The following is a 16,504-nucleotide window of genomic DNA, read 5'->3' on the forward strand; positions in this document are numbered from 1 at the left end:
AGTAAAATTGAGTTTTACTTTTTTTCTGAACATTTTGTTTCAGATTATTACACTTGTGTAGAATAGAATGAGACATGTCCGTGGGTGGCAGCACCACGGTCAGTGTAAGGACGTCTGCCAGAGAGTTCAGTCTAATTGGAATGAATAACTGGGCATGCTGATGTTTCTCACCACCAGTCCATGATGACTGTTGCTGTTGGGAGGCAAAACCTCTCCCCACTCACCCCCCACTCCCACTGTCAGCAGTGTATAACTATACTGTAGACAGTGAATGAGGAAACCAGAGATGACTCCTGAAGCCTGAGTGGATGAAACTCTGCTCTACATGTGTCCAAAAACTCCACATGAGCTGCTCCAGTCGCTGAAACTATGTGACGGCTGCTGCTTTTAAGTTGACACTTGTTTAAGGGGTCGGTAAATAAGTCTTCAGACATTAAAGGAACTTTCTGGTGTTTCTTTAAAGGCGCCATATGTAAGAATGTGGCCAAAAACGGTTACTACATTCAAATTCAAAATACCGAGGTCTTTTAGGTTTCGTTTTTCTGACGTAACTGGCAACCTGTGGTTGCTCGGTAGCTGAGGCTCTACTGACTGCAATGATTGGTAGACGGCGGTAGGTGGCGCCACAAGCCAAAACATGATTTCAAAACATAAACATGATTTGCAGTCTGCAAAATATTTTTTTAATGCAAAATTTTGGCTGTACTGTTGTTGTTGGCCACCTACCGCCGTCTACCAATCATTGCAGTCAGTGGAGTCTCAGCTGCCAAGCAACCACGGGTTGCCAGTTACGTTAGAAAAGGAAACCTAAAAGACCTCTGTATTCTGAATTTGAATGTAGTAACCGTTTTTGGCCACATTCTTACATATGGCACCTTTAAGAAGCTGACAAATCAGTAAACTTGTTCAAATTGTTTAAAAATCACATAAACCGATGAATCGATTCAGCCTTAATAACAATAATAATTATATTTTAGCATTAAAAATATCATTTTGGTTAAAGAGCTTCTACATACTGGTGTATTAACAGTAACTCTAATGATTTTGATAATTACCAAATGTGGTGACCAAATTATTGCGATCCAATCTTAACCGTAACAAGCAAATTTGCACATAAAATAACATTTCTGGATAAATGGGGTGAGAAGGCTAGCATGTCCACATGTCCCTCACAAGCTCCTAAAAGGTCGACTTTAAACTCGACATACATTTTTCAGAATAAATAGTGTATTAACGTGGAGTTCACTGAGTCCAGCAGCATGAACAACCTCATATGTTGGTCTACATGTTGACTGGAGAACAGTTACTTTTAACGCGGCTGCACAAACAGGATATATTTAGCACACTATTTTAGCGGCGGCCTGGTGACTGCAGGTCTTGGAGGAGATACAGTTACTTCTGGAGTCCACATTAAAACAGCAGGCAGTTTATCATGTCATGTCGCATCATTCGCCAGAAAGGATTAAGAAGGCGACATAAGTGGTTAAGGAGAGGAGTGCACCGCTAAAGACGCCAGGCCTTTTCACTGCGATCACTGTGACAGGCTACTGAACATCTCGAAAACATAAAATAAAGTTACAAAAGTTAAAATCATAAAAGTAGAAGCACAACTATAAAATAAACACTGATAATAATAAAAACAACTAAACATGACCACGGTCTAATATCAATGCTACAAAATAGCTTTAGCATTCTCATTTTTTGGATGAAATTTAACCCTGAATAGTCTGAGTCTACATATCTCCATGGCGGCAAACATATATATATAATGTAAAAACATATCATGAACACTTAGGTCATATACTGTATGTAACTATATTGTGAAGTCATGAAATAGCTTGTGGAAGTCATCTGGACACAGCAGGACGTCTTCTTTAGCCGCTAATAGACTTATCCAGACATTTTACACAACTCGGCTCATCTGCTTTTAACCTTTTACAAAGATGGCTGCCGTTTGGATGCAGCAATACATTATGTCTCTTTTAAACTCTTTACTAGAGCCAAATAATAAAAAATAAATAAAACATGACATGTAAATTCCAGAAATGTAGAATATTTTTGTAATATATAGTGAGCTATCTATCTATTACTAGCTGCTTAGCTAACTATCTATCATCACTAGCTGCTTAGCTAACTTTATAGCATTAGCTGCTTAGCTAACTATCACTACTAACTGCTTAGCTAACTATCTATCATTACTAACTGCTTAGCTAACTGTCTATCATCACTATCTGCTCAGCTAACTATCTACATATTACTAGATGCTTAGCTAACTATCTATATATCACTAGCTGCTTAGCTAACTATATATCACTAGCTGCTTAGCTAACTATATATCACTAGCTGCTTTGCTAACTATCTATCATTACTAACTGCTTAGCTAACTATCATTACTAAACTGCTTAGCTAACTATATATCATTAGTAGCTACTTATCTAACTATCTATCATTACTCACTGCTTAGCTAACAATCTATCACTAGCTGCTTAGCTAATTATCTATCATTACTCACTGCTTAGCTAACAATCTATCACTAGCTGCTTAGCTAATTATCTATCACTAGCTGCTTAGCTAACTATCTATCATTACTCACTGCTTAGCTAACTATCTATCACTAGCTGCTTAGCTAACTATCTATCTATCATTACTAACTGCTTAGCTATTACTAAACTGCTTAGCTAACTATCTATCATTACTAACTGCTTAGCTATTACTAAACTGCTTAGCTAACTATCTATCATTACTAATGCTTAGTTAACTACCATTACTAATCTATCTATCTATCTATCTATCTATCTATCTATCTATCTATCTATCTATCTATCTATCTATCTATCTATCTATCTATCTATCTATCTATCTATCTATCTATCTATCTATCTATCTATCTATCTATCTATCTATCTATCAGGATGGGCTAATCAACACATGGAATTTTCACATTTTCTCTGAGTGACATGAAAGTCTAATTCATGTCTTTATAATATCTATAATGTCATTAAGGATTTAATTAGAGTCAGAAAGAGCCAGGCTCTAACCCGAGACATTATCAAATTGCACCATGGGAAATCCAGTATGTGAGTGATATGATATTAAATCCCCGGGAGTTCCCGCTTAACACCAGTGTATCACAGGTTTATGTCCGCTCTCATGCCAGCTGTCCAGCCTTTAAAGGTGCAGCGTGGAGAATTTCAAAGAAAAGGAAGGAAATATAGTGTTTTTGTACCTTCACAAAGATCACATTATAATAATCTGGATATGTTGTAGCATAACGTCAAGACGTTTTATGTGCAACTGACAGATTGCGTCCATTTTGTGTCCTACCGTTGTGCTGCAGAATGTCACAGCTTTACTGTGCTGGCCTGGTCAGAAAGGTCACACTGTGCAGGTTTCTTGAGTCCAGCGCAGCATTTGATCCAGAAAATCATCTGTAATTTCAGAGAGGATATATGATGGTGTTAATAACGACTTTTAGAACCCGCACTAATCCGTTCTCCACCTGCCACTGACCGTTCGTCTCATAGATCATATCTTTACATCCTCTTTGATCTCTTCATTTTAACTGGACACTCTGTGCCTGTGAGAAATGCCACGTCGTCAGCTACAGACACTTTAAAGACAACATAACCCAAGAATAAATGCTGCTCCGTGTGTTGGAATCACTAATGTTCTGGAGAAATTCTGAATTTAACCCTCTGTAGTGTAGCTTTTATTGTCCACCACTAGAGGGCACTGCATACTGTGTTACTGAGAAGCACTAGTCACCATGAGAATTGTTTTGGTTTCTCCATTTTAGAAAATTGTGAGGAAATTCTCTCAAAATCAGTGCAAACATTCGTTTAAACTGAAGGATTAACTAGTGAGGTTTTTGTGGTCAAAGTAAAGATTGAGATTACTATAATCCTTGATTTTCAGCCTTTGGACAATTGATTGTCCTTGGGATCTTAGTCAAAGTCAGTCTTTGTGATTTTTCTTTGGTGACACAGCGACTATCTATCATTACTAACTGCTAAGCTAACTATCTATCACTACTAACTGCTTAGCTAACTATCTATCATCACTATCTGCTTAGCTAACTATCTATTACTAGCTGCTTAGCTAACTATCTATATATTACTAGCTGCTTAGCTAACTTATATATTACTAGCTGCTTAGCTAACTATCTATCATTACTTAACTAATGAGGTTTTTGTGGTCAAATTAAAGATTGATCACTATGATCTCGGAATTTTCATTTCCTGGGCGTCAAGTCGTCATTTGCGCCAACTTTACTCGCTCATTGTTCTGCACGGAATCTCACGTCAATGTCGGAGAAACAGTGAACAGTGTCCACAACGCCGGTAGTGATTACGACTCCACGTTTGTTACGCGGCGGCCTCGTCTACGTACGTCAAGCAATGTAGGGCATGAAACAGTAGGTGGCGTCGTAACAAACAAGGGAGACATTTACGGGAATATTAACTTGACTTATAGCACCTATTACAAGGCTGCAAAAACAAGATATTTTACTTTAAAGTGATGAAACACATCCTAATATGGCAAGTAACTGCAAGTAAATGTTGCATAGTGGAGCTTTAATGAAAGTACGGGTTTGTCTTTGTTTTCTTCTTGACATTCAGCTCATAGTCGTCGGTCTCTCAGGGGGGTTGGACTACTCAATGTCAAACTTTCACACATGGAATGTCAACTTCCTGCGTTCTCTAAAAGTTATGACAGCTCCAATCAGCCTGAAGAAACACAAGCAAACAGAGATATTGCGGCATTTTTCTGCCGTCACTCGCGAGGGAGGATGAAGTAAGAGGCAGGTCCTCGGGTTTTACTGAGAAGAAGCTGATTTAGTTTCACCTGGGAGAGAGAAAAACACACAATGTCTTTGCTCCAACTCACACTGGGATTCTGAGCTGCTGCTGATCCCTCTTTACTGAAGCGACAAAAGCGAGACGACCGCAGGAGAAATGTACGTGAGTATTTGAGTGGGAGCTGCAGCATTGTGCGAGCTCTTACAGTGGGAGGAATGTTGTGTTTTTTTTAGGGCGTGTTAAGGAATGAGTTCGTTTCCAATCCCCCCAGAAAATAAACTACCTAAATCTTTGCACAGAAAACAATTCAACATGAGATTAGATGTTAAAATCTAAGTTTTTGTGTGGATTAATAACGTGTGGTTGTGTTGCAACAAAGCATTTCTTAAATCTAAGTGAAGCCGTGGATTAAAATGCGATATTTGATGAGGAATTGACAAAATTACAGTTATTTATTTGGACTTTTTGCTGTTTTTTTGTGAGCGATATGTTACAACAGGTTGTCAACAAGCCCAAAAAGTTAAATTTTTTGCTACTTTCTTCTTCGTTTCCTGCCATAAATCGCACTTTTGCATCTACAAATGCACGTATAGTACCTCGATATTTGACATTTGCATCAACTTAAAAAAAGGGGAGGTTTTCTTGAACTAAACATCAAATAACAAGTCAAACAGTGCAAAAGGTCCACTCATAATTAAAGGTGCATTATGTAATAAATCTAAAGCAACGGTCATAAAATCCTCCTAATATGTCACAGAAACTCAGGAATAATGTTCATATAACAAACTGAACTCACCAACAACAACAGTACAGCCAAAATATTTGCATTAAAAAAATCTTTTGCAGACTGCAAATCATGCTTATGTTTTGAAATCATGTTTATGGCAGTAGGTGGCGCCATCTACCGCCGTCTACCAATCATTGCAGTCAGTAGAGTCTCAGTTGCCGAGCAACCACGGGTTGCCAGTTACGTCAGAAAACAAAACCTAAAAGACCTCGGTATTTTGAATTTGAGTGTAGTAACCGTTTTTGGCCACATTCTTACATATGGCGCCTTTAACAAAAAGAAAAGTGTCAACTTACCAATGAAGCGATCCAAGACTTTTTTGCTTTTATTTGCAGGTTCAGCATCAGGTTTGTTTACATCTTCTCTTATAACCTGTTCCAGTTCTGTGGCCACACATGGATCCTGTCCAACACCATCGCCAGGTTCCTCACTTTTGGCAAAGGTGACCCTTTAACAGAGTAAATTACAGTAGACACAGTTGAGGGAAGCAGGAATACATTGGATTGCGCTGGATTGATAAAAAAATATATATATGCTGTTGAACTTCTCAGACGCCTTAGCAGACACGTTCCACTCTGTGGGCTTCGTGATGAGCCTCTGCCAGCTGCTCTCCATCCTGGAGCTTTTCCACATCGCAGACGGGATCGAGAAAGCCAGACTCCTTCCTCGCTTCATCCAAGTGAGTCATCGAGACCTTTAACCTGGCTGGAATCCCCTCGCTGGTTTAGTAAAGAAGTAAACGGCTCTGCGTGACATTTTTGTTTTTCAGGTAACGGAGAAGAACCTGCTGCTGATCCTGATCATCATGTTGGAGGAGATCCAGAGTAAACCAGTCGTGTGTGTCCAGTTCTTGTTTTGGAACATCTTGGACCTTTTACGGTACAAAAATCACTTACAGAGTTCTGTCTTGAAATGTATTTCACACATTTAGCATTATTGATCAATAATTCCAGCTCTTCACTATAATCCAGAAACCAATGTTTTTTCATCCCTGCATGAACTGTGATGCTAAGTACGCGCTAAAAACAAGTCAGAAGAACGAGAAAATCACTAATGATGATGTTACAACACTTACTATTTTATATATTTTACTTTAGTTCCATTTCCAATTGATATAAATTATGAAATGAAATTGAACACTGTCCCACACTATAAAAAGTAAGGTTCGCTACGAACATTCTTGGCTAATGGCTATGCTAACATTCAGAATTTGCATTAGCACCAAAAGTTAGCAAGACAAACAAGAAACTAACATGTTTACACTGATCTTTCTTGGGTGGAGACACCACGATATACGATAATATCACAATATTTAACAACATATTTCATATATCACGATTTACTCGCACAACAGCGCTAGTGAGAGCGAGCATTTAGCACCATATAACAGACTGAAACTTCAATGGATGTTTATGCTAATCCACAAAAAGTTCAGTTAAAAAAAAATGACAATATCGCCACACAAAATATTTCAATATTTCAATATATATATATATATATATATATATAAAAATAAAATAGTTATAGTATAACTATTTTCCTCCACCGCTAGTTCCCAGCAAAACTAATCAGTCTAAGCTCATTAAAACCTCAGGTTCCAACTGGGAATGTGTTATAATGGAGTATAATACTGTATAAATTAGCAAATTCTCTGATATTACAAAGTGGGGGCAAACTTTCTCCTGTTAGATCTTGTCAGGCACCATGTGAACCAACTGGTTGCACAGGTTATGTTCAGGTATATGAAGAGGTAGAGCAAGAAAACAGACTTTTGCTGAACTGAATTCGGTGTCAGAGATACAGAAAGGGCACTAATATTTATAAAACTATACATCAATCATAACTTAAACGTGTGCTGTTTGATGACAGATATCCGCATGAGCTGCTGCGCGTCATGGGCACGCCGTCGGCCACCATGCTGAGGACCCGCTATACGCTCTGGATCCCCCTGTACGTCCTGTCAGTCGCCACAGAAGGTGACTATACCAACTTTCACTTATGCCACTGACCTTAAAAAACAACAAAACACACAGTACCAGCTACGCGTCACGTGTCGCAACGTAGGCGGGCGTTGTGCAAGGGAAGTGGTGTGGATACAGGAAATGAGTTGACAAAGCAGAAGTGATGATAAAATGTCAGGAAGTGTGTGTTAAAAAAGTGCAGTTCACTTTAAGTCCATGTGTGAGGGAACACTGTTGTTAATGGCAACCAAACAAAATTAGCAAAAGTATATAAATGGTCCAAAGGTATTCACAACCAATTTCAGTAAATACTGTGGTTCTGGACAGAACTAGAAACAAAAATGTCTTTAGTACCAATCAGTTTAAGTTTTAGGTCCTAGAACTAGCCTGAAAAGCAGGCTAGTAATTCCTTGATTTCTCGGAGAAACAACTTTTTACTTGTTATAGTAGCAAAAGTTAACGTTAGTACATGGTGTAGTCAATGATCCATGCTTTAAAGCACTTTTTAGACAGATTTATAGTACGGGTTTAAAGAATTGATTGCACTTTCGGTGCCTACAAATGGTACTTGTGAACTTCGTGATAAGATTAAGATTCCTTATTAGCCCCGCAGTGGGGAAATTTCCAATTTCTGCATTTTAACCCATCAGTGAGTTAGTGAACACACACAGAACACAGTGAGGTGAAGTACATGCTAACCCAGAGCAGTGAGCTGCCTGCATTCAGCGGCGCTCGGGGAGCAGTGAGGGGGTTAGGTGCCTTGCTCAAGGGCACCTCAGCTGCGGACAGGTCGGGGTTCGAACCGGCTACCCTTCGGTCTCAAGCTTGAAGCCCTAACCACTAGATAAACCACACAGATAAATGCCACCTAGCTAGTGGGGGTATATTAAAGGTGCCATATGTAAGAGTGTGTCCAAATACGGTTACTACATTCAAATTCAAAATACCGAGGTTTCGTTTTCTGACGTAACTGGCAACCCGTGTTTGATCGGCAGCTGAGACTCTACTGACTGCAATGATTGGTAGATGGCGGTAGGTGGCGCCACATGACAAAACATGATTTCAAAACATAAACATGATTTGCAGTCTGCAAAATATTTTTTTTAATGCAAATATTTTGTCTGTACTGTTGTTGTTGGTGAGTTCAGTTTGTTATATGAACATTATTCCTGAGTCTCTGTGACATATTAGGAGGATTTTATGGCCAGTTGCTTTAGATTTATTACATATTGCACCTTTAGAGTAATGTCACGAATATAGTACATAGTTAAATTGCACATTTTTTCAAAGAAAATTTGAACCAATTCCTACCTTTATATGACTAAAGTGATGATATATTAGCATCGACCAAAAAAGTTAGCATAAACCTTTTTGAAATGTTGTGACTACATGAGGAGGGCATACAATTAAACGTGGTAAATAGTCGCATTTGAAGATAACGTATTAAGGATAATTAATGGATTATTTCCTTCTCTCTCATCTTCTCAGGTGTCACTTTGTACCAGGCCCTGCCTTTACTCGAGGCAGCAGGACCAAACTCTATCCCCATTCATCCCCCCTTCATCCTGCTCTTCTACCTGCCCGTTCTCGCTCTCGGTAAGATCACTTATCCCTGCGTTCATTGTCCTACAAATACCTAAAACAAACACCCAGATGGACTGTGTGAGAACACACGTCTCCACATGAGTCAATCTGGCCATTTTCCAGAACTCCCCTCTTGTGCCAGCTCCCTCTTCAAATTTCCACATAATCTCTTTCACAATAGTCACAGTGTCAGATTATCAAAAACAGCGGTCTGGATTCTTACCGTGTCTTGTTCGGGGACAAGTCTGATCCCTGACCGATTATTGTTCGACCGTCGAACATTTCTCGCCAACAGGAGTACGTTGTAGTCAGACTAGGCAGGAAAATAGAAAAAAAATCGTACATCTCTGGATTGTTCGTGACGTTCATCATCAGGTCTGACACTGGAAATGTGTCATGACTAAATCGCTTGAAAATCTGCCCGAATTTGACTTATTTGGGTAATGCTAGCATGTTAGCAAAAAGTGGAAATTTCGAGGTAAAAAGTCTCCGCTTTAGAGCAGCGTCAGGGAATTTATCACATGATGAGAGCAGTGTGAAAAGAAAACATTACGACAAAGTGTACAAGCAGGGAAGAAAGAACGCTAGCTAGCCTTGGATGTTCCCATGTATATTCCTTTTCCGGAAGAAAATAATCCAAAATAATGTGTCGCAAACTTAACTGCAGACCCTCATTTTTCTTCTCTGGTTGAGACGTTAAGAGATGGGTGCTGGGACTTTTTAGTATTGTTAGTCGAACTAGCTGCTCGTCTTTACCCTTTTTTGTTTTATATGTTAATCTTTTATTTTTACGATATCTTTAGTTTTAGTGATTATTCTTAATTATTAATAAATCAAAGTTTTACGTTAGCACTTTGTTTTGTTATTCTTCAGAAATAAAATATACATTTTTATGACATGGGTGGACCAAAAAAACAAAAAAAACAGAACATTGAGTTTGTGACGCAATGATGACATTTTATTTTGTGAATGTGGTGACGGCGAAGCCACACTTTACCATGATTTCCTCACCTCTAATGACACATCATGATCATTTCATGTCTAAATACATGTATAACACTGATTTACACATATGACCTTTCATAGCTGTAGATGTGCACAAACACTTACAGGTGCCGTGAACGCAGCGTTAGCAGCATTAGCAGCGTTAGCATAGACACAACACTCTGACTGACAGCAGTGATCCGTCTTTTCAGGAGCCTCGGTGACCATGTGGCAGCTGCTGAAGGAGAGACAGCGCCACCTGGACAAGTTGAACAACAAGATAAAAAGAAGATGACATGATTTAGTCCCGCGGGTTCTGTTCAGAAACTGGTATTCAAGTGGACAGAAGGACAGAATTCTGTTTTTAATGTACAGCTGTGTACGATAATCCTGTGTTTGTATGAGTTACAGTTAAATAGTTGGGGAAAACATGAAATAACACGTAAAACCATTAAATGTGTAAATACTGTAGTGGTGGCTACAGGTAAATCAAAAATATTGGTGCTAAAAGGTAAGATCTAGTATATCCCAAAGAAATGTATTCTGAGGTCACCGGATGCTTAGTTTAGACTTGGACTGTCCACCTGTGATGTCATCACTCAGGACTGATAGAAACTTGAAAGTTGAGGACTTAAAAAACAAATCTGAATTTTGATTTGTCCATTTTGTTTCAGCAGTTTTCAGTTTGTACGCCCGTTTCCACCCGAGCTCATAAAGCCGCTGCGAGCCTCGACTCATCCTCGTGCCGTCACTGTATCCGTGTCCGACAAGCTCGGGCAGGACAGACGCAGCGGCAGCTGTACTGTGTGTGTACTGTATGCGTCGCCGTGGTTACGTCCTCTGTGGTTCTACCAGCCGTACGCTCGGGTCCACACGGCCTTCTTCTTGAACTCGGCGGAGGACTTGAGCGCCAACAGAGCAGCTGAAAGCACAACAACAACAACAACAACAACAACACAAAAACAGAGTAAACGACAATGACTTTTTCCCTTCATGTTTGTTTGTTGCTGTGTTGACGGAGTGTGTGATGGAAGTGGAAGAGGACTACAGTACTTCTGTATATATTTTCTGTTAATTAACAATGTTTGACTGTTATTACATTGATAAAGTACGACTTGGGTCGCATTGTTTTTGTGTGTAGTTCAATTAATGCAGCATTCAGGAAAAACACGGCCTTTAGAAAACATTCAAGACTGAACATAAAGAACAATAATCCACTTCTTAAATGTGAATAAGTCCTAATATCTTTTGAAGGTGATAGAAAATTGTGAGTTGTAGCCTTAAAATGTGTATGAATGGTATCAATGGAGTGCGTTACTATGGCGACTTATAGCATGACTAGCGTGTGATGTGTGTTTATGTTTTTCACCTTTGGCTGTGCTCACGGTTGCGGGTGACACACTTTGGTCAGGACCTTCTGTGATGCTGAGGAGCCAGTCTATGAACTGATACACAAACACACACACACACACACACACACACACACACACACACACACACACACACAGACACAGAAACACACACACACACAATATATACATACCGTCATTGTCTCAACACACAAAAACATGATTCTGATTTAAAGCTGTAGTACGTAACCTTTAAATATAAACGTCGTTTTCAAATAAGTTCACACAACGCTGCTGACTTTAGCGCCGTTGTGTGAACTTGTGTCACGTGGCGACATTCCGCCGCTGCACACAGGAAGTGGGTCGTTTCATGTCGAGACACATGGAGGCAACGGCAATATTGCACATGATTGAAAACACTCACAAAATACCCCCCCGATTGTTCAGGAGTTTGACGAGATAAAACCGTCTTTGTCCCTGCCCTCCTTGCTCTGCTGGTGTATACACACATACGCTCCCTCAGTCAGGTCTGATAGTTTTGCTTGACAGAGCCGGTTTTCAAATTAAGGACTCTTTGGGAGTTAGGGAGTCTTTGTGTTATATGGCTTTTCTTGTACCTTGGTTGCCAATTTTGCATCAAATAATGCACCACATACGTTTGTGATTGTATTATTTTCGTTTTACACAAAGCGCACAAAAAAGGGACATAAAAATCGAAGATATTGATTAAAATAAAGATTTACAATTTTAAAAAAATGACCTTCTGCCAAAGAGAATACACAACCAGAGAGTCAATATCAACTCAGGAGGAATTAAGTGTTTAAAAACAGCATTCAGAACAAATAATGGGGAAAACCTGATTGTAGCATGCTGCTATTTAATTTATAAGGAGTTATATATGTGTTTTATAATTAACTAACGTCAGGTGACCTGCCCTGAACTCCACACTCACCTTCTGTCTCTGGCCGCTCCACGGCTCTTTGTCGACAAGCAGAGCCAGGCTGTGGGGCAATCCCAGCAGGCACTGGGGCAGCGCGCGGTCAGCGAGCGACTCCCTACCGTACAGACTGTGCTGCAGAGCGTGAGGTTTGGGGCCCGGTTGCCACGGGAACCAGCGGGTCCTGACGCCCAGCAGGACGGGCATGGAGTGGTCGCCCCAGGAAACGACGGCGGCGGCAAAGACCTGGAAGAGGAAGTCTGTGGCCTGCAGGGAAATAAAGATAAGGATTATTTTGTGTGTTTGCCATGTTTGGCCACTTGGGGGCAGCACAACAAACACTGTCATATATACCATATATATATATATATTATAGTGCATACAGTATAACACCAAATGCATATTAGCATGTGTTTGGTGTTATACTGTACCTGATAAGTTATAGTTTTTTTTTTTTGCTCCGTTTATGTCTCCACCACCACTAAAGCAAATATTCAACAAACTGAATATATACTATTGAAAATAAAGCTCAAAGTTTTAGCTTTAAAATTTTAACAGAGAATATGAGACATTGAAAATTGCAAGAGATTAGTTTTCTCTTTATTGAACGTTAGAAATTTAAAGAATTTTAAAAAGTTTTCTCTTTATTGAACGTTAGAAATTTAAAGAATTTTAAAAAGTTTTCTCTTTATTAAACGTTAGAAATTTAAAGAATTTTAAAAACATTTTCTCTTTATTGAACTTTAGTCATTTAAAGGATTTTCAATTTAAAGGCTTATAAACGTATCTTTATTGAATTAATTTAAATTGAATTTAAAGGCTTTTAACAGTAAACAAAATTAAATTAAAAGAGTTATTTCTTTATTGAACGTCAGAAATTAAAAATTTGATGACAGATTTCCTTCCATAGAGAAACTCACCACTCTGGTGTCTCCACATGACACAGACGTGACACTGTAGGCAACATTTCGGATGTGTCCCATCAGCTCCAGGAGCCACTCCATTCTTTTGGTCACACCTGCAGAAAACAACAAACCTCTGTCCTCACGTCAACTCAAAGACGCGTGATTTTCTTCGCGTCGCTTGAACGCAGCAGGAGTCCGTTGGTGTCCTCACCTGTGTTGGAGCCGGTCGCCAGGCGACACTGATAGAACGTTTGTAGGAGGAGCCAGCCGACTGTGCGGCTCGGCCAACCGCGGAGCACGCCGCCGATGATGTCGTTGAGACTCAAGAGTGGAACTCTGCCCTGGGAGGTGAGGTATGACAGCGTGAAGCACGTCTTCTCCATCTGACCCTGAAAACAACAACACATGAGCATCTTATATATACATACACATCATTTTAATGTATATAAATGACACATTTTTGCAAGTTTTTCTATATTTTAAATCCTACTTGAGAAAATAAGACATTTTCTTGGACTCTGCTGCCCTCCAGTGGTAGCATAAAGAATAGAGATACTGCTCATCTTTATTTTGTTGACACAGTAGAGATGTTTGATGTGTGATTTAAAGGCGCCATATGTAAGAATGTGGCCAAAAACAGTTACTACATTCAAATTCAAAACACCAAGGTCTTTTAGGTTTCTTTTTTTGACATAACTGGCAACCCGTGGTTGCCAGTTATGGTGGTTTTTTTAATGCAAATATTTTGTGTGTACTGTTGTTGGTGAGTTCAGTTTGTTATATGAACATTATTCCTGAGTCTCTGTGACATATTAGGAGGATTTTATGGCCAGTTGATTTAGATTTATTGCATAATTCACCTTTAAGGTGTTCTCTTGACTTTTTTGGGTTTTTTTAGCAGTGTATTTCCACTGTCATCATTTTCTACAATGTAAACTCCATAAGAATAATTTCAATAAATAATGCTGTAACGATAGAAATGAAGCAAATCAGAACACTCTGAAGGTTTGTCTTTTCTGGCTGCTGTAAGTCCTTAAGTAGAGGCTTATTCTACATCAAACCCAATAAATCTATATTAATAAATTATTATTATGAAGGATTTTAAAGGGCTAAAGGGACTAAATCAATCAATCAATCAATCAATCTTTATTTATATAGCCCACAGTTTACAAAACATAGTTTGTCTCACGGGACTTCACAGGGTTGGTAATCTGTCCTTAGACCTTCGACCAGGGTAAGGAAAAACTACCAGGGAAACAACAACTAAAGGACTAAACAACCTCACAACTGCAGATTTTCACATCACAAACTCCACCAATATGGGGAGAAAACATCGTACTGTACCTCTGTGACTCGAGCGACTCGATCAATCTCCGTGTCGGACATCTCAGACAGACATTTGGCCACGCCCGTGTACAAATCCACCTCGTCGTCCTAAAACAAATCCATATCGTCACAAGAAAGAAGCAAGAAAGCTTTACTGACAGGATTACTGTCCACACTGTCGTACCTGGATCCCGTCGGGCAGGAGGTTGAAGATCTTCTCCGTGGTGGAGCACAGGATGGTCCAGCAGTTGCTGGGCGGGTTGGGGAGAGCCATCGCCTGAGCGAGGCCCTGCAGGAGAGAGCGGCACAGCGGCAGACGCCGGAGTCGGACGTCCTCCTGGAAATGCTGCAGACCCAGAGTCTCCACGAAGACCTGGAGCTTGTCCTCGGCCACGTGTTTCATCCACTGGCCCACGGTCGTGTAGAGGTGAGTGCGGGTCTGAGACTGAAGGGCAGGAAAATATACACTGTTTACCTGGTAAAAACGCTTACCTATATATATACATATATGTATGTATATACATGTATATACATATATACGTCTTCCGCGCGCCGCAGCTAGACAGGCAGGTGGTGACTCTGGTGTTGGTTTTTCAAAATAAGGGTAGGCTATTTGCAGCGTAGCGTCACAACTTTAACTGGTAAAAACTAAGTAAATCTAACTTTAACTGGTAAAAACTAGGTAAAAACTAACTTTAACTGGTAAAAACTAACTTTAATTGGTAAAAACTAGGTAAAAACTAACTTTAACTGGTAAAAACTAGGTAAAAACTAACTTTAACTGGTAAAACCTAAGTAAAAACTAACTTTAACTGGTAAAAACTAACTTTACCTATATATATATACACACACATAAATATATATATATATATATATATATATATATATATATATATATATATATAGTTCCTCTGTGTGTGTATATATAAATATGTGTGTATATGTTTATATTTATATACGTATATATATATATATATATATATATATATATATATATATATATATACGTATATAAATATAAACGTATACACACACATATTTATGTGTGTATATATATATATATATATATATATATATATATATATATATATATATATATATATATATATATATACGTATATAAATATAAACATATACACACACATATTTATATATTCACACACAGAGGAACTAGGCGAGTGAATGCCCATTAAATACATTAACCCTAAATACATAAACAGGTTTAAATGTGATCCAACTAAGTGATTTCACTATGTAGTGGTTTTTCACTTCAAGATCATTAATATATGTCTCTAATCGTCCTCATGGAAACTCACACTGAGACTGTGCACGAGCGGCGGCGACAGCCAGGAGCCCAGGAAGAGAGCGGCGCTCTGAGACGACTGAGCTTGACCCACAGCCAGGACCAAACACTGATGCTGCACGTCCTCTCCTGTGAAGAGACGGACAGAAAAACATCCAACACGGTGCTCTGACTTTGTCTATCTGAGGACGGACGGACACGCGTGACCACGTGACGATCTCTTACCGAAGCCGAGCCTCATGAGCGGAGACAGCGCAGCGCTCCAGTTTATGGGCGGGAACTGGAAACTGGCTCCGACTGACGCCAGAGAGGCGAGAGCAGCTTTCACCAGAGGAGGAGGAGACAAATCTGGACCTGCACACACACAAAATGAGTCAAACTCCTCATCTCATTGCAGCTACGCTAAGATACGTTTAAAGCTAACAAACCTTTCTTTCCAGCCTCGGAGATGAAATCAGCGACGGATCTGATGACGCTTTTCTCTGACAGGTAACTGAAATCCTGAGGAACTGAGAGCAAATATGACAGAAGAGAAGCTGCAGATCGCGTTCATGTCGATGAAGTAGAAC

The 16,504-nt window shown here is 39.4% G+C and overlaps 2 protein-coding genes across 2 annotated transcripts in view; one reads left to right on the forward strand and one right to left on the reverse strand.

Moving 5' to 3' along the window:
* Positions 1-1,135: 1,135 nt before the first annotated feature.
* On the forward strand, positions 1,136-10,657 carry hacd4 (3-hydroxyacyl-CoA dehydratase 4; the record flags this gene model as incomplete). The annotated part of the gene is made up of 7 exons (XM_083907245.1): positions 1,136-1,140; positions 5,922-6,028; positions 6,138-6,265; positions 6,356-6,465; positions 7,456-7,562; positions 9,036-9,143; positions 10,328-10,657. The coding sequence occupies 7 exons, from the start codon at positions 1,136-1,138 to the stop codon at positions 10,408-10,410; spliced, it is 648 nt and encodes a 215-aa protein (XP_083763371.1). The 3' UTR covers positions 10,411-10,657.
* A 64-nt stretch (positions 10,658-10,721) lies between these two features.
* The window catches only part of focad (focadhesin), a gene marked incomplete at its 5' end in the record, with an annotated part of 31,310 nt that continues 25,527 nt past the window's right edge, over positions 10,722-16,504 (reverse strand). Inside the window, 10 exons of the mRNA XM_083885842.1 lie at positions 10,722-11,037; positions 11,485-11,560; positions 12,417-12,668; positions 13,322-13,419; positions 13,518-13,695; positions 14,651-14,740; positions 14,817-15,077; positions 15,949-16,064; positions 16,161-16,289; positions 16,364-16,444. Coding sequence (XP_083741968.1) covers positions 10,964-11,037; positions 11,485-11,560; positions 12,417-12,668; positions 13,322-13,419; positions 13,518-13,695; positions 14,651-14,740; positions 14,817-15,077; positions 15,949-16,064; positions 16,161-16,289; positions 16,364-16,444 — 1,355 coding nt within the window. The 3' untranslated portion in view covers positions 10,722-10,963. The remainder of the gene's footprint in view (positions 11,038-11,484; positions 11,561-12,416; positions 12,669-13,321; positions 13,420-13,517; positions 13,696-14,650; positions 14,741-14,816; positions 15,078-15,948; positions 16,065-16,160; positions 16,290-16,363; positions 16,445-16,504) is intronic.

The sequence above is a fragment of the Microchirus variegatus genome, assembly GCF_963457635.1.
Source record: "Microchirus variegatus genome assembly, chromosome: 2".
Taxonomy (NCBI): Eukaryota; Metazoa; Chordata; class Actinopteri; order Pleuronectiformes; family Soleidae; genus Microchirus; species Microchirus variegatus.